This window comes from Sus scrofa, chromosome 18 (assembly GCF_054392235.1).
Source record: "Sus scrofa isolate SSC_HxYL_T2T_F1_AM1 chromosome 18, Sscrofa_HxYL_maternal_Yorkshire_Landrace_v2.0, whole genome shotgun sequence".
In the NCBI taxonomy this organism is placed as follows: Eukaryota; Metazoa; Chordata; class Mammalia; order Artiodactyla; family Suidae; genus Sus; species Sus scrofa.
This window is the reverse complement of record NC_139400.1, coordinates 38,124,161-38,148,188: the sequence shown is the minus strand read 5'-3', so window position 1 is coordinate 38,148,188 and position 24,028 is coordinate 38,124,161. Positions and strand designations below refer to the sequence as shown.

At 36.8% G+C, this 24,028-nt stretch overlaps 1 protein-coding gene across 26 annotated transcripts in view; it reads left to right on the top strand.

Annotated features, from left to right (window-relative positions):
• Positions 1-24,028, top strand: part of ST7 (suppression of tumorigenicity 7) — a 315,021-nt gene that overhangs the window by 33,059 nt on the left and 257,934 nt on the right. For 6 of the 26 annotated variants that reach the window (XR_014833047.1, XR_014833048.1, XM_085004662.1 and 3 more), the window contains exon 1: positions 19,039-19,167. Coding sequence is in view for 3 of the 6 variants with exons in the window: in XM_085004662.1 (XP_084860788.1) it covers positions 19,155-19,167 (13 nt within the window). In the remaining 3 variants the exon portion in view is untranslated. 26 annotated transcript variants of the gene reach the window in all.

Below are 24,028 nucleotides of genomic sequence, written 5' to 3'. Positions count from 1 at the left end.
CAGGTAATGATGCTTTCAGAAGCAATGCATGTAGGCTGTTAACAGAGCCTACAAACCTTCAAGATTGTTTCTGGGCCAAGCTTGGGAAAAGATAGGTCTTATGTAACTGCCGTAGTAACCAGAGACCATTTCTTATATAGTCTGTTGTTACAATGTTTTGTTTTTGTTTTTGGAACTGTGGATGATAGGCTGATAATTGCATTAATGTCAGTATAGAGGGTATTAAAAAAGGAAAAGATGACTACTTTTCCTTATTTTTCCCCTCAGTGCCGTAGTAATGGCAAGATTCTTATCTTGTTCTAGCAAAATATAACCTGATGTCTCTATTTAGGTTAAAGGCAAATATAATAAAAGCATATAGAATCCTGAAAAGACATCATGTTTATGAACATACTTTCTTAAATGTTGAACTTTCTCTAAGTAATTTAGCTGGAGATCAAGCAAGAATATCTATTTTAGGGGGAAGATTTCAATTTTATATAGTATTTGGTTTATTTACCAGCTTATTAATTACCTTAAGTTAAGAGCATGATTTATTTTTAATGCAAGCTGTTTGAAATTGATCAGGTACATAGAATTCCTGCTGTTACCTTAGGGTTGCAGTGTGTGTGTGTGTGTGTGTGTGTTAAAGATAGTATCACTTGAATGAAAAAATTGTGCAAGTTAATAATAACAAAATATATTCTTTTTTTCCTATAGTGCCACATGTACTTAGTTTTCTAGAATGTGCCTTTTTTATTTTATTTTATTTTATTTTTTGTCTTTTTGCCTTTTCTAGGGCCGCTCCCGTGGCATATGGAGATTCCCAGGCTAGGGGTCTAATCGGAGTTGTAGCCATCAGCCTACGCCAGAGCCATGGCAACGCGGGATCTGATCCGCGTCTGTGACCTACACCACAGCTCATGGCAACTACGGATCCTCGACCCACTGAGCAAGGCCAGGGATCAAACCCGCAACCTGATGGTTTGTAGTCGGATTTGTTAACCACTGCACCACAACGGGAACTCCCAGAATGTGCCTTTTTTAAAACAATGTTTTTTTTTTTTATGAAGAAGTTATAATTGAGTTATCCATAGGTCATAATTGCTTTGATTCACGTCACATGGAAAGTGTCTTTGCAGAGTGACCACAGCCTTTAGAGACTTCATGTCCATTTTTAGTGGTTTCTCCAAATCTAAGGTGAGGGTCTCTCAAAATGATATGGGCATTATCTATTGTCCACTTTTTAAATTGAGAAGACTGACTTTTATGGTATCCTATTTTAAATTCTGTTTAGGTTCCTTGTTTTTTTCTTCCTTTTTAAAAGTTTCTTTACATTCACGTGGATGAATATTGAATGGTATAGATGATGTTTTTTGACGGGATGACTTGATCAAGATGGACAATGATTGCCTTTTGGGTGTATAGCAATAAAATTGTTTAAGAGGAAAAAACCTAGTATCCTGAAAATGATTTCTTTGACAGTGATAATCAGAGTTCTAGGGAGAAAGCTAAAAGTTCTTGGACTTTGTTTTTGTCTTATCCATTTGGCTCAGAATTTTACCATTTTGTCATGTTGCCCATGGTCTCTGGAGAGAAAGGATGAAATATTTAGCTCGTTGAATCTCTTAATATGTTGTGTGTTTAAAGGAAATGAACAGTCTGTAGAAAATTTTAAAATGTCTGGCAAGATAGGCATTTCAGTAATTTAAAGCTGTTGGTGGATTCTATTTTATTCCTTTTAACATAGAGTCCATTGTAGTAAAGGTGGAGAAAATAATTGTGATAATGTGTGGACGTTTCTATCATAGTTTTTCAGTGTCTCTAACACATACCAAAGAACTCAATAAATGTTAGTTCCTGTCTTTTTTTTTCTTTGAAAACCTTGTCTTTTGTTGAAAATGTGAAACAAGCACTCCTAGGATAATATTACATAATTTCTACAGTTGTATTTTTTGTCACAATTCAGGAAAAACATTTGCATTATACCAAAAAGGAAAAAAAAGCCTCAGTCCTCAGGGATTAAATCCAAGTTCAAAAGCTCCATGCCTCCTACATACTCTTCCCCTAATTCTCGGTCTAGACAACTTGTGTAACTGTTCTTGTTCTGTGTTCAGAGAGAAAAAATGTAGAAGTTGTCATTGAACCATCCCCCAAATGACATAAGTAGTCTTTAAGAAATCTGTTTTCAGGGAGTTCTTGTTGTGGTGCAGTGGAAACGAATCATGCTAGTATCCATGAGGATGCAGGTTCGATCCCTGGCCTTGCTCAGTGGGTTAGGGGATCCAGCATTGCTGTGAGCTATGGTGTAGGTCTCAGACATGGCTCGGATCCCCTAACTTGGAATTTCCATATGCCCTTGGTGCGGCCCTAAAAAGGGAAAAAAAAAATCTGTCTTCAGATAGGCATTGATTCTAGTATTAAGAAATCTCTGAGCCTTTTTTTTTATCCTGTAATGCTTTAGAGATAGGTGCTTTAGAATAACTTAAAAACAGTACCTAATTTAAAAGAATATATGTTAGTAAACAGTGAAAAATATGACATTTTCCATGGGCTATTTTGGGTAGAAGAAAACATTTGCAATATTTTAATCTGTATTTCTGTGAAGACTTGATTCAAGTATAATTAGGAGTTATTTTAGGTAAGTAATGTATGGGGACCTAACAGGTTTTTAATTTCCTCAGATATTTTTGAAATATGGCTATATTTAAGTGCTTTGCTACTGTATAATGCCTAAAATTCACTGGCCTCTATATTTTGTTCATTGTAATACCATCCATCCTCAGTGTGTGTGTGTATGTATGAAAACACCCACATTCCTAGAATCTACATTCTCAATGAAATGCTAAGAATAAGTCTGTTGAATCTAATTTCACTGAGGCAGAGTATATTTGTTAATGCATTATAATATTGACAAAGTAACTTAAAAATTTCTCCCATTTTATTTGATCGTTATTTACTTACAATTTGTTATAAGGACAAATTTTTGATGTTAGTAATTCATATTATGTAAGTATGAAATATATTATTTTAACATTGTACAGAGTGGAAAATCTAAAAGCTGTTGGTCCAATGTCTAGCCCCAGTCCAGTCTACTTTATCTTCAGTTGTCTCCTGTGGTAATGAGTCATAAATGGTCCCTGTTTTTCCTCTTTGTCTTCACATTGGTTGTTACCGTTGATATAAGAACATTTCCAGTTTTCATGGTTAGTTATATGCATCAGATTTTTATGAAATGCTGAGGGACTTACTGGTAGACTACAAGAGATTCAGTTCCTTCACTGCATATTACACTTCCTGCCTAAGTGCTGATGGGCTATGGAAACAATGACTAACATGGAACACTGTTTTAAGATAGAGTGTACTGGATTCCCAGACATCAATTTAAAAATAAATTATGCTCATGAAAGGTATGTAGGGCATGTTTCTGCTTAAAAAAAAAAAAGCCCTGGGAAAAAAAATCTGAATTGCATTGAGAAGATGGAGTACCATATAAAGAAGACTTGAACGACAGATATTTGTTATTTTTTTATCTGTAGTCATTTAGCTTATTTAAAAAAGCTGATGCATTTTGTTAAACAAAATACACATATCATAAATAGAAATGTTTCAGAGATGTTTTATTATTTAAGCAAAAAAGTCAGCGATGGTAATTTAATTAATAGTAATAAATACTAACTCCTGACATTTTACCATTTTAGAGTGTTCTCACACATGAAATATGTGCAATAGGTTGCTGAGAGTTTCACATATTTCATGTTTGAGAAAACTTGCAGTGTTGCCTACAGCAGGATTCAAAAGTGAATCTTGCTCTAATTCCAAGTAATTTTCCCACCTCATACCATTTAAAAAAAAAGTAGAGCTGATTTACAATGTTGTGCCAATTTCTGCTTACAGCAAAGTGACCCAATCATGTATGTATATATATGTTTACACACACACACACACACACACACACACACACACACTCCTTTCCTTATATTAGCTTCCATTATGGTCTATCCCAAGAAATTGAATATAGGTCCCTGTGCTATACAATAGGACCTCATTGCTTATCTATTCTTTCCTCTCCATTCTAAATATAATAGTTTGTGTGTGGTAACCCCAAACTCCCAGTCCATCCCACTCCCTACCCTCTCCTCCTTGGAAACCACAAGTCTGTTCTCTATGTCTGTGAGTCTTTTTCTGATTTGTAGATAGGTTCATTTGTGCCATACTTTAGGTTCCACATGTAACTGATATCATATAGTATTTGTCTTTCTCTTTCTGACTTCACTTAGTATGATAATCTCTAGGTCCATCCAGATTGCTACAATTGGCATTATTTCATTCTTTTTTATGGCTGAGTAGTATACCATTGTATATATGTAGAATATTTTCTCAACTCATTCATCTTTTGATGGAGATTTAGGTTGTTTCCACATCTTGGCTGTTGTGAATAGTGCTTCTGTGAACATACGGGTGCATGTATCTTTTCAAATTATGGTTTTGTCCAGATATATACCCAGAAGTGGAATTGCTGGATCATATGGTAGTTCTGTATTTAGTTTTCTGAGGAACCTCCATACTGTTTTCCATAGTGGTTGTATCAATTTACATTCCCACGAACAGTGTAGGAAGTTCCCCTTTTCTCCATACCCTCTCTAGCATTTGTTATTTGTAGACTTTTTGATGATGGCTATTCTGACTTGTGTGAGGTGGAACCCCAATGTAGTTTTGATTTGCATTTTTCTAATAATTAGTGATGTTGAGCATTTTTTCATGTGCCCGTTGGCCATCTGTATGTCTTCTTTGGAGAAATGTCTGTTTAGGGCTTATGCCCATTTTTTGATTGGGTTGTTTATTTTTTAGTTTGAGTTGTACAAGTTTGTATATTTTGGAGATTAAGCACTTGTCATTTGCATCATTTGCAACAATTTTGTCCCATTCCATAGGCTGTCTTTTCATTTTGCTCATGATTTCTTTTGCCATGCAAAAGCTTGTAAGTTTGATTAGGTTCCGTTTGTTTATTTTTATTATTTTTATATTTCATTTTTATTTTTTTGCCTTTTTAGGGCCGCACCCACAGCATATGGAGGTTCCCAGGCCAGGGGTCGAATTGGAGCTGTAGCTGCTTACCTATGCCATGGCCATAGCAACTCGGGATCCGAACTGCGTCTATGACCTACACCACAGCTCAGCAATGCCAGATCCTTAACCTACTGAGTGAGGCCAGGGATTGAATCTGCATCCTCATGGTTATTAGTCAGATTTGTTTCCGCTGAGCCATGAAGGGAACTCCTATTTTTATTTTTTAACATTTTATTTTTTTTTTTGTCTTTTTAGGGCCTCGTCTGCAGCGTATTGGAAGTTCCCAGACTAGGGGTTGAATCAGAGCTGTAGCTGCTGGCCTAAGCCACAGCCACAGCAATGCCAGATCCAAGCCATGTCTGTGACCTTCACCACAGCTCATGGATACTCCAGATCATTTAACCCACTGAGTGAGGCCAGGAATCCAAACCAAGTCCTCATGGTTACTAGTTGGGTTTGTTACTACTGAGCCATGACAGGAGCTCCAACAATATATCTTGGTGTAGGTCTGTTTGGGGCCCTCTGTACTTACTGTATCTGGATATTTGTTTTTTTCTTTAGATTTGGAAAGTTTTCAGCCATAATTTCTTCAAATACATTTTCAATCCTTTTTTCTTTTTCTTCTTCTGGAATCCCTATTATGTGTAGATTGGCACACCTTATATTATTCCATAGATCTCTTATATAGCTTTCTTTCTTTCTTTTTTTTTTTTCTTTCTTTGTTTTTCTTCATTTGGCTGCCTGCTGTCCTGATTGGGTGATTTCCATTATTCTAAATTCCAAGTCACTTATTCATTCCTCTGCATTATTCCCATTCTGCTGTTTAATGTCTTTAGCTCAGCTTTTGTCTTGAAAATGAATTTTCAAATTTTTCTTGGTTCCTCCTTATGGTTTCTAGTTCCCTTTTAAAGTAATCTGCATTACTGTTGATATCAGTTCTTAATTTCTTCGGTATTTTTTCATTACCTCTTTTTTTGAACTCTATGTCTGTTAGATTGCAGAGGTCTGTTTCATTGTTAGCTCCTTCAGGGGAATTCTCTTGTTCTTTTAACTGAGAATGATTCCTGTGCTTCTTTATTTTGCTTATATTTTCCTGATCTGTGCGTTTTGGGAAAACAATTATGTATTGTAGCCCTGGAGGGCTATTTATATGGGGGAGCATCCCTGGGTAGCTTGTGAGGGATTAGTGTATTTTTGACGTGTGGGCTACTTTTGGTTTGGATGCTTGCTGTCTCTTTACTCAGTGTGTGCAGGCCTTTATCCCCTTGATAGGGCATAGGCAGGTGTATGTCCTATTTGAGCTTCCAGGGAGATGGGGGCAATAGGGGGTGCCTGTTCACTGTGACCTTTGACAGTGGTAGGGACCCACAGGGAGGTGGGGACTTCAGGCAGCTCCTCATTGCAGGGCCCTAAGCAGTGTCATTGACCCTCAGTGAGGTGGGGTTGGCACCCAGAGCTCTTGGTACTGGCAGCAGCGGAGTCTGTGCATTTCCTGTGGGTGGAGGCAACAAGAGGGCCCCTGTGGCCTGAGAGTGCAGATATGCACAGAGAAGTTCTTTTGGTGGTCCCACCCCTACCCTCCTCTTGCATTCCCCAACAATGGCACCTTGCTTCCCTGGCAGGCCCAGGCCTCCTCCTGCACCCCTCTCCCTATGGCGCACCATTCCCTAGACCCCTCAGGCTGTTTCCACATAGCCAACCCTGGTCCTTCTCAACAGAACTGACCTCAGTAGCCTGAATCTCAAAGCCAACTTCCCCCCACAGCATCTCAGGCTGTGGTGTACTCTGAGGCTCTCTCTGCTTTGCCCTCCTCAGACTGGCTGCTGTGCTTTGAGCTCCCCCTCCATCCCTTTCAGTTTGGTGGCCTCCCAGAGTTTCTTTACTCTCTCACAGCTTTCTCTAGCAGTGCTGTTCCCTTCCTGATTCCTTTTTACCTCTTTTTTTTTCTCTCTCTCTCTGCCCCCCCCCCCCCCATGTGCTTTTCTCTACTCAGTTATGTGGAGGGTTTCTTGCTTTTTCTGGAAGTCTGAGGTCTTCTGCCAGCATTCAGTAGATGTTTTGTGCAAATTGTTCTACATGTCGGTTTTTGTTGTTGTTGTTTGCTGTGTTTGTGGGAGAAGGTGAGCTCCATGTCCTATTCCTCTGCCATCTTGATCCCACCTCCCTTATACCTTTTTCGTCATTGATTTATAGCAGAGTTGATGTGCCTTTTTAAAGGACAGTGTCCATATTTTATTGAAAATAGTAAAATTTTCAAAGGAAAAAAGTTGTAAGTCTATCACTCTCATGTGTACGTCTCTTAAAGTTTCAGAATGAACTCTTTCCTTTCCTGTTGTCCTTGTGTTTTAGGAATGCTGTGACCAGTTGGTAGCTGTGTAATATAATTATCTATTCTGAATGGTGTTGTACATCTGAGGTTCAAGGAGTTGCTTTCTATTCAAGTGTGTCTTTTTATTCATTCAACAAGAATTGGTATGCACTGGAGTTAACAGCGAAATTTTCATTCTGTATGCTGTTTTGTTCAGATTTAAAATTTAAACAAACTTTGCATAAATGCCATTTAAAGTATTTCTCTACAAATTTAAGAACAGAAATATAGGTCCTTTTTTTTTTTAAACAATTCTATCATTCTTTCAGCCAGTTATTCTGATCCTATTTATATATATATATATTTTCTCGTGGCAGTATTTAATGTTAATACTGTCAATTAGTCAATTTCAAGACTAATTGAATACAGTTCCCTGTGTTGTAGAGTAAGTCCTTTTTGTGTATCGATTTTATATATAGCAGTTTTGAATCTGTTGGTCCTGTACTCCTAATTTATCCCTCCCCCTTCTTTCCCCTTTGGTAACTATAAGTTTATTTTCTATGTATGTGAGTCTGCTTCTATTTTGTATATAATAAGTTCACTTGTATCTTTTTTTAGATTCCATATATAAGTGATATCATATAATATTCGTCTTTCTTTGTCTGACTTAATTCACTTAGTATGATAACCTTTAAGTCCATCCATGTTGTTGCAAATGGCATTATTTCATTCTTTTTTATGGCTGAGTAATATCCCATTTTATTTGTCTTCTTTACCCATTCCTCTGTTGATGGACCTTTAGGTCACTTCCATGTTTTGGCTATTGTAAATAGTGCTGCAGTGAACATTTGGGTGCATGTATCTTTTTGAATTATGTTTTTGTCCAGCTATATAAGCCCAGGAGTAGGATTGCTGGATCATATGGCAACTCTATTTTTGGCTTTTTTTAATGAACTTCCTTGCTATTCTCCACAGTGGCTGTTCCAATTTACATTCTCTCTGACAGTGTCAGGGGGTTTCCTTTTCTCCATACCCTCTCCAGTGTTTATTATTTGTAGACTTTTGATAATGGCCATTCTGACTGGTGTGAGGTGATACACCTCATTGTAGTTTTGATTTACATTTCTGTAATAATTAATGATGTTGTGCCTTTTTTTCATGTGCCTGTTGGCCTTTGGTATGGCATTTTTGGAATAACTGTTTAGGTCTTCTGTTTTTTGATTGGGTTGTTTGCTTTTTAATATCGAGCTCTTTGTATATTCCAGAAATTAAGTCCTTGTCGGTTGTATCATTTGCAAATAGTTTCTCTCCTTCCACAGGTAGTCTTTTCATTTTGTTTATAGTTTTCTTCATTGTGCAAAAACTTTTAAGTTTAATTATGTCTTATTGTTTATTTTTGCTTTTATTTCCATTATTCTCAGAGAGGGATCCAAAAAAATAGCTACAATTTATATCAAAAAGTGTTCTGCCTATGTTTTCCTCTAGGATTTTTAGAGTATCTGGTCTTACATTTAGATCTTTAATCCATTTTGAGTTTATTTGTGTATGTGATATTCTGAGAATGTTCTAATTTCATTCTTTTACATGTAGCTATCTAGTTTTCCCAGCATCACTTATTGAAGACTGTTCTCCATTGTATATTCTTGCTTCCTTTGTCATTGATTAATTGACCATAAGTGCTTGGGTTTATTTTCGAGCTTTCTATCCTTTATTATTTGACCTATGTGTCTATTTTTGTGCCAGTACTATACACTATTTTGAGGACTTTCTCTCTGACAGTGTCAGCTTTGCTGTATAGTCTGAAGTCAGGGGGCCTGATTCCTCCAGCTTCATTCTTCTTTCTCAGTATTGTTTTGGCTATTCAAGGTCTTTTGTGTTTCCATACAAATGAAAACATTTTTTGTCTTAGTTTTGTGAAAAGTGCCATTGATAATTTGGTAGGGATTGTATTGAATTTGTAGATTGCCTTGGGTAGTATGATCATTTGAACAATAATAATTCTTCTAGTCCGGGAACACAGTATATCTTTTCATCTGTTTGTGGCATCTTCAGTTTCTTTTATCAGTGTCTTATAGAGTACAGGTGTTTTACCTCCTTAGGTAGGTTTATTCCTTGGTATTTTATTCTTCTGATGCAGTGGTAAATAGGATTGTTTCCTTAATTTCTCTTTCTGACAGTTATATAGAAATGCAACAGATTTCTCTGTATTAATTTTGTATCCTGCAACTTTACTGAATTCATTGATGAGCCCTAGTGGTTTTCTGATGGCATCTTTAGGATTTTCTATGTATAGTATGTCATCTTCAAAGAGTTAAAGTTTTACTTCTTCCTTTCCAATTTGAATACTTTTTATTTCTTTTTCTCGTCTGATTGCTGTGGCTGGGACTTCAAGTACTATGTTGAGTAAAAGTGGCGAAAGTGGGCATTCTTTTGTTCACGATCTTAGAGAAAATGCTTTCAGCTTTTTACCATTGTGTATGATATTAGCTATGGGTTTATTATATATGACCTTTATTATGTTGAGTTACATTTCCTCTATGTCCACTATCTGGAGAATTTTTATCATAAATAGATGTTGAATTTTCTCAAAAGCTTTTTCTGCTTGTATCAAGATGATCATAAGGTCTTTAATCCTCAGTTTGTTAATGTGGCATATCATTTGATTAATTTGCAGATATTGAAACATCCTTGTATCCCTAGGATAAATCCCACCTGATCATGGTGTATGATCCTTTTAATGTATTGTTGGATTCAGTTTGCTAATATTTTGTTGAGTTGTTTTTTTTTTTGGCAACTATATTCCTCAGTGATGTTGTCCTATAATTTTTCTTTTCTTTTTCTTTTTTTGGGGGTGGGGCATACCTTTGGCAGATGGAAGTTCCCAGGCTAGGGGAAGAATTGGAACTACAGCTGCTGGCCTGTGCCACAGCCACAGCAATAAGGATCCAGGCCATGTCTGTGACCTATACCACAGCTCACGGCAGCTCTGGATTCTTAACCCACTGAGCGAGGCCAGGGATCGAACCTGCATCCTCATGGATCTAGTCGGGTTCATTAAATGCTGAGCCATGAAGGGAACTCATGGCCTGTAATTTTCTTTTATCTTGTAATAATTTGTAATGGAAAAGAACCTGAAAAAGAATATACTATATATAATATACATATATATTTATAACTCAATAACTTTTACACTTGAGACTAACATAACATATCATTGTAAATCAAGTAGATAACATTTACATAACATTGTAAATCAAGTAAACTTCAATTAAAAAAAAAGACTTATTGGGTCCTTATCTGGTAGATTTCACACCTCTCAGGTTTAGGCTTACTTTTTGTATAAAATGAAAATGCCTCTTTTTTTTTTCTGGATTGTATGTTTTTCATGGTGAACTCATTCTACTTTTGCAGTGGTGACAAAACACATAAAATAGAAAGTGAAAATTTTCAGTAATTTTATTGTCAGAAGTATCCACTGTATGTTTTTTAAACATGTTTTAAATTTATTTTAAAAATTTACTAAAAATTTTTAAAATTGTGATAACATGGACCTAACATATAAGTTACCATCTTAACTAGTTTTTAAGTACAGTTTAGTAGTGTACAGTTTAGTAGTGTTAGGTACATTCACATTGTTGTGCAACTGATCTTTAGACCTCTTTTCATCTTGCTGAACTTCTATATGCCCATTATACTTCCCCTTTCACCTCCCCCAGCCTCTGGCAACCACCCTTGTACTTTTTTTTCTTTATGAATTTATCTTCTCTCGATACCACATGTAAGTGGAATCATATGGTATCTGTCTTTCCATGACTGGCTTATTTTACCTCAAGATTCATTCATGTTGTAGTATTTGTTAGAATTTCCTTCCCTTTTCCCACTGTATACTTTTCAAAAAACTCTCTAAAGTGTTATCATATTGTTTCTATTGCTTTGTAAGTTATTTTTTTTCAAACCTAACAACATGTTGCAGATGTCTTCACCAATATATCAGTATTTATACACCATTATGTATATATCATTTTCATTGCTATGAAGAACAGCATTCCTGTTCTACATTTGGGGAAAAGGAGGCTTGGAGGTGAGTAACTTCCAGGTCTACTTATTCTAGAGGCAGACTGCAGTGTGGTTTTTATAAGTCAAGGATGTGATTGTTGTGGAAAGATGAAGCAATTTAAAGACTAATTTTTGTGGGAGCTAAAGGACCTGATTGTATGTGTTTGTTATGGGAAACCTCCCAACTTGGATTTTATGGTTGCAGCAGATACAATTAACTGTCTCTGGAAACATCTTCCAAGTCTAATACTGCATTACCTTTTCTCTTGAATCACTTATGTCTGTGTTAATATTGGATATTTCTAAGGAGGTGGCAATTGTCCTGATCAGAAATATATTTTAAGTGGCCTTTTAAAAAGCCAGAGATAAAAGAGCAGAGAGGAAATTATCTGCTTCTTATCTGAAGGATAATGAAAAGTGAAGAATGATGACACTCTTAGTGAGCTAGGCCAGATGTCATAATTAGTGTAGCTCATCATAAGCATTTTAGAGCTAAAATAGAGCACAGAAATAATCTAAACCTCTTTTTCTTTCTTTCTTTCTTTCTTTTTTTTTTTGGCTGAGCCTGAAGCATACCAAAGTTCTTAGGCCAGGGATGGAACCCAAGCTACAGATGTGACAATGCTGAATCTGTAATGTCCAGGCCACCAGAGAACTCTTAAACCTACTTTTGAATTTCATAAATGAGGTACTGTTGTGAAATGGCTACCCAAATTAGTCAGCTATGCAGTGAGGCTTCAAATCTGTATCTCAAGAACTCTCTTTCAGCTGCTATTGCTGAATGGAGTCAGATGTTCTCGTACCAAACTAGCTGTTACTTGTATTTTATCCTCTAAGTGTACTTGTATAACATTTCCTGGCTTATAATTGAGATGATATGGAAATCTTATGATTTACATTTTTATAGAATTTTTGAGGCCTGTAGATGTATGTAAGTTGGAAATGTCTTTGTTACCTGTGAAAGGCGCTGATTTCTCACAAATCGATTCAGCATTTACCACTAATTATAATGTGTTAGGGAGTAAACAAGGTAGCGTGGGCTATCAAGACTAGGTGTTGCTCATAGTGGCATTAAAAATGAAGGGAATTAGGGTAAAAGTTTTCTTGAGTTTCTGGCCCTGATCCATCAAGCAGTTGTTGATGAAATTCATTACCTTTGTGTCTTGTTAAAGGCAGAGACCTAATTGAAAATCAGAGTTCTTTTGGAGAAAGATCAAGTCAAGTACAGTAAAGATTATGGAGGAAGGGTTGGCTGACTATAGTCTGAAGCCCACTGGTTTTTGCAAGCTAACACTGGTTTTTCTTTCTTTCTTTTTTTTTTTTTTTTAAAGTTTTAGTGAAGTATAGTTGATCTACAATGTTGTGATAATTTCCGCTGTACAGCAAATTGATTCAGTTATTCATATATACACATCCATTTTTTTCATATTCTTTTCCTGTATAGATTATCACAGAATATTGGGCAGAGTTTCCTGTGCTATACAGCAATTTCTTGTTGGTCAGTCATTCCATATATAGCACAGTGAGCATATACCAGTCTCAAACCCCTAGTCCATCCCTCCCCCAACCTGTCCCCTTTGGTAACCATAAATTGCTAATGATGACTTTTTTAAAAGTTAAATGGTTGAGAAAAATCGAAAGAAAAATACTTTATAATAGATGAAAATGATAAAAAATCCAATTTCACAGTCTATAAATAAAGTTTTATTGAAACACAGCTACATATACTCACTTGTTTATGTATTGTTTATGCACAAAAAAGCCAGAATTGAGTAGTTGTTACATAGGCTGGATGGTCCCACAGAATCTAAAATATGTAGTATTTGGATCTTTATAGCCAGAGTGCCAGGCCCTGTTATAAAACATCAAGATTAGCTTATGTGTTGGAGTACTATGGCAATTTATGGATTTTTTGCTTACTAAAATCTCTAGCTGATTACTACCACATTTATTGAAAGATTCTCCACTGTTTTTTGCCTCTAGGACAACCCACAATAGTTCATTCATGACTGCTTTTCATGACTTCCTTTGCTTATTTTCCAGTGGTTCCTTTTGCCAGATAGATGAACAGACCAAAACCACACAGGAAGGTCTGTGGCTTTTCTAAAGAAGCTTTCTACAGATGAATGTGTTTGGCTTGGGTACCTCTCTAGTTGTTGTAGAAACCTGGATTTTGCTTTGGTCTTTACACTAGAGCTTTGATTCAGATACATATAATATGATCCTCACTTTCCAAGTTAAAATGAACAAACACAATTATTGTTAGATCCATGCTTGTGTGAGGAAAATCTTAATCTTTCATATTTTTGCCAGGCATTTTAATAATGCTAGTTATGTTTCTCATGACTTTTAATTTTATATCAAAGTTAGCTGATGTATATTCTTTATTGGTTAGCCTTAAATATTTAAACCAATGTCTCTTTTTACATTAATCTTTTTGATAGAATAAACACATCAGTGCTGTTCTATCTCTTATAAAAGTTATTTCCCCCATCTTTGCAGCTGTGGTTACTTGATGTCAGTTCACTTGGGGCTTGTATAAGAAGGGGGTGGCCCTACTACTTTGTAAGAAGTCCTAGCCTTGCAGCCACTGAGAGCTTTGGGTCCTGCCGCCATTGCCACCATTCTTTTCAAGCATAGCAAACAGGTGTTTTCTATCTAGAAATCAGCTTTCTCTGAGAGTTTGGATTTAAGTAAAGCAGATCTTCTATCCTGTTTCACCTTGCCTTTGGTCATGGTTGAGCTTTTGTGCATGGTGAGGATGATTTTTAACTTTGCCTTGGAAAATGTATAGCATGGTTCTGGGTCATGGTATTGAGCTGAACAGTTGCCTTCTTATATCATAGACCTGTTTTGTTACCTTGATGCTTCTCTGTTAGCTTACTTAAAAGTTTTGGGCTCATGCTGTTAGAGACTTCTTTGGGCAGAGAACCCTTTTTGCAGTGGAGTGGTCTCACATAATGGAATAGGTCATAGGGTAATTGTGCAGTTCTGTAAGCAAAGCCAATGAAGGTGGAAGGAATGTGAAAAAGAAATAGGCAGAGGCAGGCTGGAGTAGGTGGTAAGAAGCATGGGAGAGCAGCAACTTGACTTCTTTAGTAAGACTGAGAGTAAAGGGAAGTTATTCTGACTGAGAGTAAACTGACTCATTAAGACATTTGGACTTAACTGACTTGTTGGTGAGGAAGGTGAGAATAGAAACTGGAGGGAAAACTCCATATTATCATTTCTGAAATAACAGGATGAGGTTTTTTTTTTGTTTTTTGTTTTTTGCCATTTCTTGGGCCACTCCCACGGCATATGGAGGCTCCCAGGTTAGGGGTCCAATTGGAGCTGTAGCTGTCAGCCTACGCCAGAGCCACAGCAACTTGGGATCCGAGCCGCGTCTGCGACCTACACCACAGCTCACGGCAACGCCAGATCGTTAACCTACTGAGCAAGGGCAGGGATTGAACCCACAGCATCATGGTTCCTAGTCGGACTCATTAACCACTGCGCCACGACGGGAACTCAAGGATGAGCTTTTTTTTTTTTTTTTTTTTTGTCTTTTGTCTTTTTTTGTTGTTGTTGTTGCTATTTCTTGGGCCGCTCCCGCGGCATATGGAGGTTCCCAGGCTAGGGGTTGAATCGGAGCTGTAGCCACCGGCCTACGCCAGAGCCACAGCAACGCGGGATCCGAGCCGCGTCTGCAACCTACACCACAGCTCACGGCAACGCCGGATCGTTAACCCACTGAGCAAGGGCAGGGATCGAACCCGCAACCTCATGGTTCCTAGTCGGATTCGTTAACCACTGCGCCACGACGGGAACTCAAGGATGAGCTTTTATAATCTAACCCTGGGTCAGGGTTTTAAAATGTTCAATAACTGGGTTATTGTATGGGTCGGAAATACGTATTATGGTAAATGGTTTCAGGTTTAAGAGGAAAGGGTGAAATGGGAGCTAAGTTCGTTCTCCTTCTCTGAGGAGGGTGAAGGGCTGTGGACACACCCAGCAGGAACTACTCTAGGTAGCATAGCCATGACAGGGAAAGAGAAGAGATCTATCTCAGTCCCTGAGCTGTCATCTGCAGAAAACTTGGCACTCCCGGTCCAGGCTATCTCAATCATGTTTTGAAAGGAGGGGTCACCTTCAGAAGCTTTATAGCTGGCACTCAGGCCTTGTTGACCTAAGAGGTGGAACCCACCAGGCCATGAAGCATCCAGTAGGAAGGGCCTCCAACAGTTATTTCTCTTGTGTTTTATGAGTGTTTGTCTGTTCACCCCTAGGCTGAGTTAATGGGGCCTATCTCGAGAGGAACAGTGCTTGAGCAGTTGGAGGAATCAGCCATTCAATGTAAATGCACTGGATTTGGACAATACATGCTGACTCCCTGGTTTCCCACCCTTGAGGTGGGACTGTTCCCAAAGCCCTAGGATGAAAGAGGGGATGGTGTGGGCTAGAGAAACAAGAAGAGCTACCTTCTGGGAGTTACATGAGTTTTCTCAGGCAGCTGTAACTGGTTTAAAGTAGGATCCTAGATCCTTAGAGTTGGACTGGATTTTGGGAATCATCCAATTCATCCTCCTCATTTTGCTGGTCCAGGACTTATCCCAGACTAGAAAGGTAATGAGCGGCAGTGTTGAGGCTAGACCCCAGATCTGTTGATTCAATAACTATGCCTCTTCTGGCTTGGACTGTGAAGGGGTAAATTGTAACATGGATCTGGGATGGGATTTGGGGGTGCATTGTGGCCTCCTCATAAGTCAGTAAGTTGCACTTAGGACAGTAGTCCCTTGGCCATAGGCTAGAACAGGTGACCTACAAAGAACCTCTGACTCTGTGACTTGCAACTGTGTGTTGAAGAGGACTGTGATGTGATTATTTCTTTGTCTGAGGGGTGCACCTGGGTATACTAGTGAGTCTTCTTTGCTGAGGGTAGATGGGGCTAGAGAAGATTTTTGGGGAGGAAGGCAGCGGGATCTAGTTGAAGATGTATTCATCCTGAAGCTGCAGTCAGAAGAACCTGCTCAGACTCTTTTAGAGGCCAGACAAGTAGTTATCTACTGTGGCATTTGGAAACTGGAAAGTAGAGATGGAGGGCCTCAGTGGTTGCTGGGAGGGTGGGGGTAGTACATAGTACAGGTCCTTTTATGGTTATAGCATTCTGCACTTGAGTACTTATTTCTGCTTAACTGACTAGTGCAACTCTCATTTTAAGCTAGCACAATAACTCTACACACTATCCCTTTCATTTATTTATCTTTTTAATTTTTCCATATGTTGGGTTTGAACATACACTATAAAAAGAATTTTTTTAAACTCTGACTGAAATATTTGGCAAACTGCAGGGTTGGTTTTATTGGAAAAAATGAACCCAGTTTTTGGAAATGATTTTTCTTGTTCTACTTGCATTTGCTCTATGGAGGTGGTTTGTGTAGTGGTTAATAAGCATAAGGACTCTGAGTGAAGTTACTTGGGTTGAATCCTGGCTCTTTTATGTATAGTGTGTGATTTTATTTAAATTATTACCCTCCATGCCTCAGTTTAAAATAAGGATAATAACTCACAGAGTTGTTGTGAGGGTTAAATAAGTTAATACATGAGTTAGAACAATGCCCAGTCTACATTAACTGATGTTTACAAATTAGCTGTTATCACGTCCCAAGCGGTTGATCTAAGCCATTTATCATACAACTTATAAGGTAGTTGAGGCTCAGATGGTTTTAAAAACTTAAGATCATCCAGCTAAGAAGTGGCTAAGGTATGTCTTAAACCTGCTTTATCTGATGCAAGGCCTAACTCTCAACCACTCTTTCTGAGGTGTGCTAGATCAGCTAACTATAGATTGTAGGTTTTATAGCTATCTACCCATCTACCCAACTATACATATATCTTCTATTTACAAATTTGGATTTTTCTTTATGTTCTCATTTTACTAATAAATACATTTCCTTAAAAATATCTGTGACTTAAGAATTATAAAATATACAAGATAAAAATTTTTTAAATTGCTCTTAAAATAATGTTACTCAAATATTAGATAAGAACTGTAAAAATCCATGGTAACAGTTATAAATTGTGAAAGGCTAAAATGTCATTTCATGTGACATCTGATAATGGCTATCTGGGTTTCCACACACTGGTAAGTTGTGTGGAAATTAAGACAGTTATTATTAAGCACTTTAAGCCTATCATTTTAAAACAATCATGGCATTAATGTTTTAACCATTTGCACATTTTAATTACCAGGAAGAAACTATATCACATTTTTATAGCTGATAGAAAGCTCCCCAGTCCCTACCCTAGATTGAAATAAAGAGAATTAAGGCCTGAGAAGTCAGACAGGGCTGCTTAGCAACAGTGACAGGTGAGGTTGATGAGAATTAACAGCTTTTGACTGTTAGCAGAATGGTGGTGTAATGAGATCGGCTTATGGTAATAAAGCATTGACTAGCTGGCTGAATGAAATGATGCTTTCTCATTTATTTCATAAAATTATTAATGTAATATTTAGCTCAGAATGTTTAGATTTCTGTAATATTCATACTTTTGATATTTTATTAAAATATAAATATTTTAAATATTCTATAAAATTTTATTTTATAGACTCATATTGTGTATTGTCAGCTTTGTAATTATCTTATGGAGAAACTTATTCACTGGAAAGGAAAGTAGCAGAATAAAAGCAAAACAAAACATCCCACTACTCTAGTAAAACCACTCGAAACAACCAATTTCTTATCTTTCTCAAAATAGCTGCAATTTAGGGAAATATTAATCTGTCTCTAAATTGAAAATTGTCCAACCATCCAGGTTACTCAGAAAAAAAAAAGCTGTTTAAAAATTTTAATAAATTTTAATGGCAATTAAGCCATTTCTATCTTGTCTCTGGCAAGGTGTAAAGAATTGTTGTATGAAGCAGCCATTATTAGGGTTTCTTTAAAGTTTTAGCCAGGGCAGAGTGAAGATCAAAACAATTGGCAGTGAAGGAAAAGATGGCTCAGGGCATGTGGCAATATGACATTAAAGATTACATCAGATACAGTCTGTCTTCGGAATGACCATATGTCCTTTCCATCTGATGTCTGTTTCAGGACTCAAAGAAATGAATTAAAGGTTTTGGATATGCTTTAAAAGAGTGTTCCTTCATCACCTGTATTAGGTTTGTTTACAAATCAGATATGTTTCAAATGGATCAAATGTGCATAATAACAAAATTGTATTTTTCCTAAAAATTTGGACGTTGATTCCTTTTAGGTTCTGTGGGTTTGTAACATTGAGTCCTAGGATGAAGTATAGATATTTTGTGTTCTTTTCACTTAGAGAAAGAAGAGAATTTTTTCCCCTGGTTTTAAGCTAAATACAGGAATGAAATGGAAAGAAATAATAGAAGAAAGACTTTTGTAGGGATGACTTTTAAAGAAAAGGCAAGAATTCCCTTGTAATTAAGGATCTGGTGTTGTTACTGTAGCAGCCTGAGTCGCTTCTTCTGTGGTACAGGTTTTATCCCTGTCCTAGGAACTTCCATGTGCCACAGGGAAGGCCAAAAAAAAAAAAAAAAAACCAAAAACCAAAAACAGGCAAAGGAGACCATGGCCGTTGCAACTTGAATCGAGATAAGCAGAAGTATGTGTGTGCTCCACGTCACATGGCAGGAGGCTTCCCCCAGAGCAGTCTGCCTGTCCAGGGAGCTGTTTCATTTTGTGTCTGATAGAGTTTTACTTTGGAAAATCCCCAGTTCCCTGCCTATTGCTTCATTATGGATTATACAGGTAAAGTTAAATTTAAACTATTTTTCAGCCATGTAGAGTTACTTAAAACACACTATTTTGAATTAATATTTTAAAATTAACATTGGTTGTATTTGTACATGAATGTATTTTAAAAATTGTTGTGCATGAGTTTATTCCTGGGTATGTATGAATTTATTTTATACAAATTGCAATTAAGTGAATTTGTTTTTTTTTTTTTATTACTCAAATGAATTTATCACATCTGTAGTTGTATAATGATCATAACAATCTGATTGCGATTAAGTGAATTTCTTAAGGGAAACATTTAAGGGAATTTCTCATACACACCTTTATTATTTATTCTATTTCATTTTGGGTCATACTCAAACAGACTTAAACTGCAACCCATAATTAATCTGCATTTCTGCCCTCTGGCTTAGAAGTTTTAGAGTGCAAACATCTGAGTTCAAATGATGTCATAGAATAAAATATACACCCAGTCTACAGAGTCTGTAAAACATTTTTGGCATTGTGGTAGTTTTGTTCATGTATGTAGCCCAGTCTTTTAGATGGAGTCGATATAAGGAAGTGAATTGGAGAATTTCAGTTTTTATCTTAAATTTTTTGAGTTTAACTAGCCTGTTTCCTTTTTAAAGTGCTGAGCCTGTTCTTAGTTTCTAGTTTCACTGAATGGTAAATTGGTACAAGAATAAAGTTAAGTTAACCATGGGTGGTATTTCTTTTTTTAAAATCTTTTTTTAAATTATAGTTGATTCACAATGTCGTACCGATTTCTGTGGTGTTTCTTGATGAGTGAGTGGGGGATTCACTTAGCTTGGATGAAGTGAAGGCGGGTTAGGGAGGTGAGGTGGTGATAAGGAGATAAGGACATAGGTCTTTGCCCCAAATTTGTGCAACTAATTCAAAATTATATTACCCTAATTTTTAACTTTTGGGTAATGGCGGCACTGTTTTCTGACAGATTCTTTTTAAACTAAACAACAGAGATTTTTGGAAGATTTTTCCACCAGGGCAGAGACCTGCTTTCCATACCCCAAATAATGACAAAATCCCAGTGTGCAATTAAATTAGCACTACTTACAGTATGTTCCTTTATAAATGACATCTTTTGATCTATGGCAAGATAACTAAGTATGGTGGGAAAATCAAATTTTTGTGAAGTGTTCATTTAAAATGCAATTTTATGAACTTGGTATGCAAAGGACTTCCATGGTGAATATTTTTGGAAGCTAAAACATTTAAGGAGTTCCAGTTGTGGCATAGCAGAAACGAATCCTGCTAGGAACCATGAGGTTGCGAGTTCAATCCCTGGCCTCGCTCAGTGGGTTAAGGATCCCATGTTGCTGTGACCTGTGATATAGGTCGAAAATAGGGCACAGATCCCTCGTTGCTGTGGCTGTGGTGTAGGACGGCAGCTCTGATCAGAACCCCAGCCTGGGAACCTCCACATGCTGCGGCTGCAGCCTTAAAAAGACAAAAGACAAAAGCAAGCAAACAAACAAAAAAAACCCCACACATTTAAAAGTAATTAATTACCCCAAATATGCTTTTTCTCTAAATCCGTATTTTCCTATTTTAGAGTTCTTTTAAAGCATGTGGTATAGTAGTCTCTCTTTCTTTTTCTCTCTGGATTTTGAATTTTTTTTCCATATTGCATTAGTGTACCAGGATTTTGTTCTAGGGCTCTGAGATAGAATATACTTACCAGTTAGAAGTCTAACTATATGTGTGGCATTGTGTTGAAGTAGAATGGAATACTCTTTATAGACATATACAAAGAAATCCAATTTCTAAAATCCTACCAGGGAGCTTTACTAAGAGGTATGTTTTTAATTATAAATGTGTACCTTTTTCCCAAAGAGCAGAATCATTGATTTTTTTTTTCATTTATCTATAGTTTATATATTGCCATTAAAACACTCTCTGCTATTTTAAAGTAATACTTTTTATCTTTTTGTTGTTGTTGTTGTTACTATTTCTTGGGCCGCTCCTGTGGCACATGGAGGTTCCCAGGCTAGGGGTCGAATCGGAGCTGTAGCCACCGGCCTACGCCAGAGCCACAGCAACACGGGATCCGAGCCGCATCTGCAACCTACACCACAGCTCATGGCAATGCCGGATCGTTAACCCACTGAGCAAGGGCAGGGACCGAACCCGCAACCCCATGGTTCCTAGTCGGATTCGTTAACCACTGCGCCACGACGGGATCTCCTAAAGTAGTACTTTTTAAACATATAGATGGTATTTTAAAAGACACAACTTCAACATGCTAAATAGACACCAGGAGGAATACTAAGAGAGTAAAACTTTCATGTGAACAAAGGTGACCATTCCAGAGAAATTCTAGCTATGAAACTTTGAAAATTAGTTATTGTATTTACTCTGGAGAGAATATGTGGTTTAAGTTCTTACTGCATTTATAGATAACATTAATTAGTTATCTGATGTGGTAGGAAGCTATTTTGGGTGCCGTCTTCTATGGTGGTCTTTATAAACATTTACATATTTGCAAATATAGGTGTATTTAGTTTATTAAACTTTGAAGAGAAGAACACATATGTTTTCAGTTCATGGGAGAGTAAATTCTTTTGCATTAGAAAAGAGAATTTATTTTGCTTTCAGCACAGTTCAGCACAACCACTTTTATAGAATGACAGCATCGTAGCACTGAAGGCGGTATCTTCTAATAGAAAACCCAGTTTTGATGATTCAAGAATAGATTTGTTTTATTTTTCTGGAAAGGGCTTCCCCCATGTGGTTTCCCTTCAGTTTTTTCACGTTTCTGTTGAAATGTCATCTTTTTAGGGTGGCATTACCTGACAGTTTTACTTAAAATAATCTTCACATTCAATCACTCCTCATCTTCAGATTGCTTTTATCTTTCTTTATAACACATACCATCACTTGAAATATTACATATTTGTCCATCTCATCCATAGAATATAACCTCTGTGGAGGAGAGAATTGGTTCATAGTTTACCCCTAGAATGCAGAACAATAGGCTCCCAGGAAATAGTTGTTGAGTCAGTTTATGAATGGGACTTCTTTTAAAAGTTACTATTGACTTAAAGATTTTTTCGCTATTATCTTTACTAGCAACATTCTAATTTAACAATGATTATTTGACCATTAAATTATTTTGAATATCCATCCTTCTTTCATTGCTAATTTTACCCTGAAATTTCAATACTCACTTTACTAATGGAAGGGCAGGGTCCCAGGCTGGCTGGCAAGCAGGCAAGCATTATTAGATACAGTTGATAATTGTAAGATCGCTTTAGTTTTGGAATGTATTGTGTGATTTTTTTTTTGGAGGGGCATGGAGGACATCAGTCATTCCTTCTTCCTTTATTTTCCTTTGTTATCTTTTCCTTAGGCAGCAATTTAACATTTGTTTTTATTCTCTGAGTTCATGCCAGCTGCCCAGAGGAGAAAATGGGAGCAGACTAAAATTTTGGTATATATTTTGTCAAATATGGGTCGTCAGTGATATGGATCGCAATCTTCTAAAGTGTTTAGAAATGCCTTAGGTTTCCAGAGGTTATAGAACCCTTGATAGGAGTGAGAGGTTGTCATACGTCCAGTTTTGCTAGCAAGTGAGACCTGATGTTTTTAACATACTGATCCTGCTGTAGTTATCGAAAATGTAGATTTCATTTTTAAAAACATTGCAGTTTTAACTTACTCTTAGAAGTCTGTGCCAAGAAATAAATATAGGCACTCAGAAGAATCTATTTATACATGCATACTTATACCCTCATGTATGAGCTGAAGAAAGTTACATCAATGAGTTGGAAAACACTTGTTGCATATAGACTATGGCCTCTGATGGAAAGTACAGTTGTCCCTAGGTATCTGTGGGAGATTGGTTCCAGTACTGCCCTCACCCCCAAATCCAAGGATGCCCAAATCTCTTATATAAAATGGTGTACTATTTGCATGTAACCTGCATACACCTCCTCTGCATATTTTAAATCATCTTGAGATTACTTATAATACCTAATCCAATGTAATCTTTAAGTAAATTGTTGTAAATACAGTGTAAATGCTGTGTTAATAATGTGCATCAAATTCAAGTTTTACATTTGGAACTTTCTGGATTTTTTCCCCCTAATATTTTGATTCACGATTGGTTGAGTACACAAATGCAAAACTCATGGATACAGAGGGCTGCCAGTATCTCTCACCCAGGGATCATTTTCTCATTCTGCTTTTCCTCTTGCCTTTCTGCTGGCCACAGGCCACATCCACCCTCATTTGTATGACTATTCATGTGCAATATGTGGCATGCAATTTAAAATAGATCTTATGTAAGGTGATATTGTTGTGTCAACCCCTTTAAAGTGTATTGCCCTTTCCCACTTCCTACAGTTATATCTCAATTCCATTATTGATATAGGCATATCTCATTTTATTGAGCTTCTCTTTATTGCTCTTTGCAGAAATTCCATTTTTTTTTTTTTTATGATTGTAAGTTTGTGGTAACCCTGATTTGAGCAAATCTATCAGCATTATTTTTCCACCAAATTTGCTTACTTTGTGTGTCTGTCACATTTTGGTAATTCTCACAATATTTCAAGCTTTTAAAATTATTGTTATATTTGTTATGGTGCCTGCAATCAGTGATGTTACTGCTACAACTCGTTGAAGGATTAGATGATGGTTAGCATTTTTTAGCAATAAAATATTTTTAAATTAACATTTTTTTAATATTTTAAATATAGTTGATTTACAATGTTCTGTCAGTTTCTGCTGGACAGCAAAATGATCCAGTCATACCCATATATATACACATTCTTTTTCTCACATTATCCTCCATCATGTTCTATCACAAGTGACTAGATAAGAGTTCCCTGTGCCATACAGCAGGATTTCATTG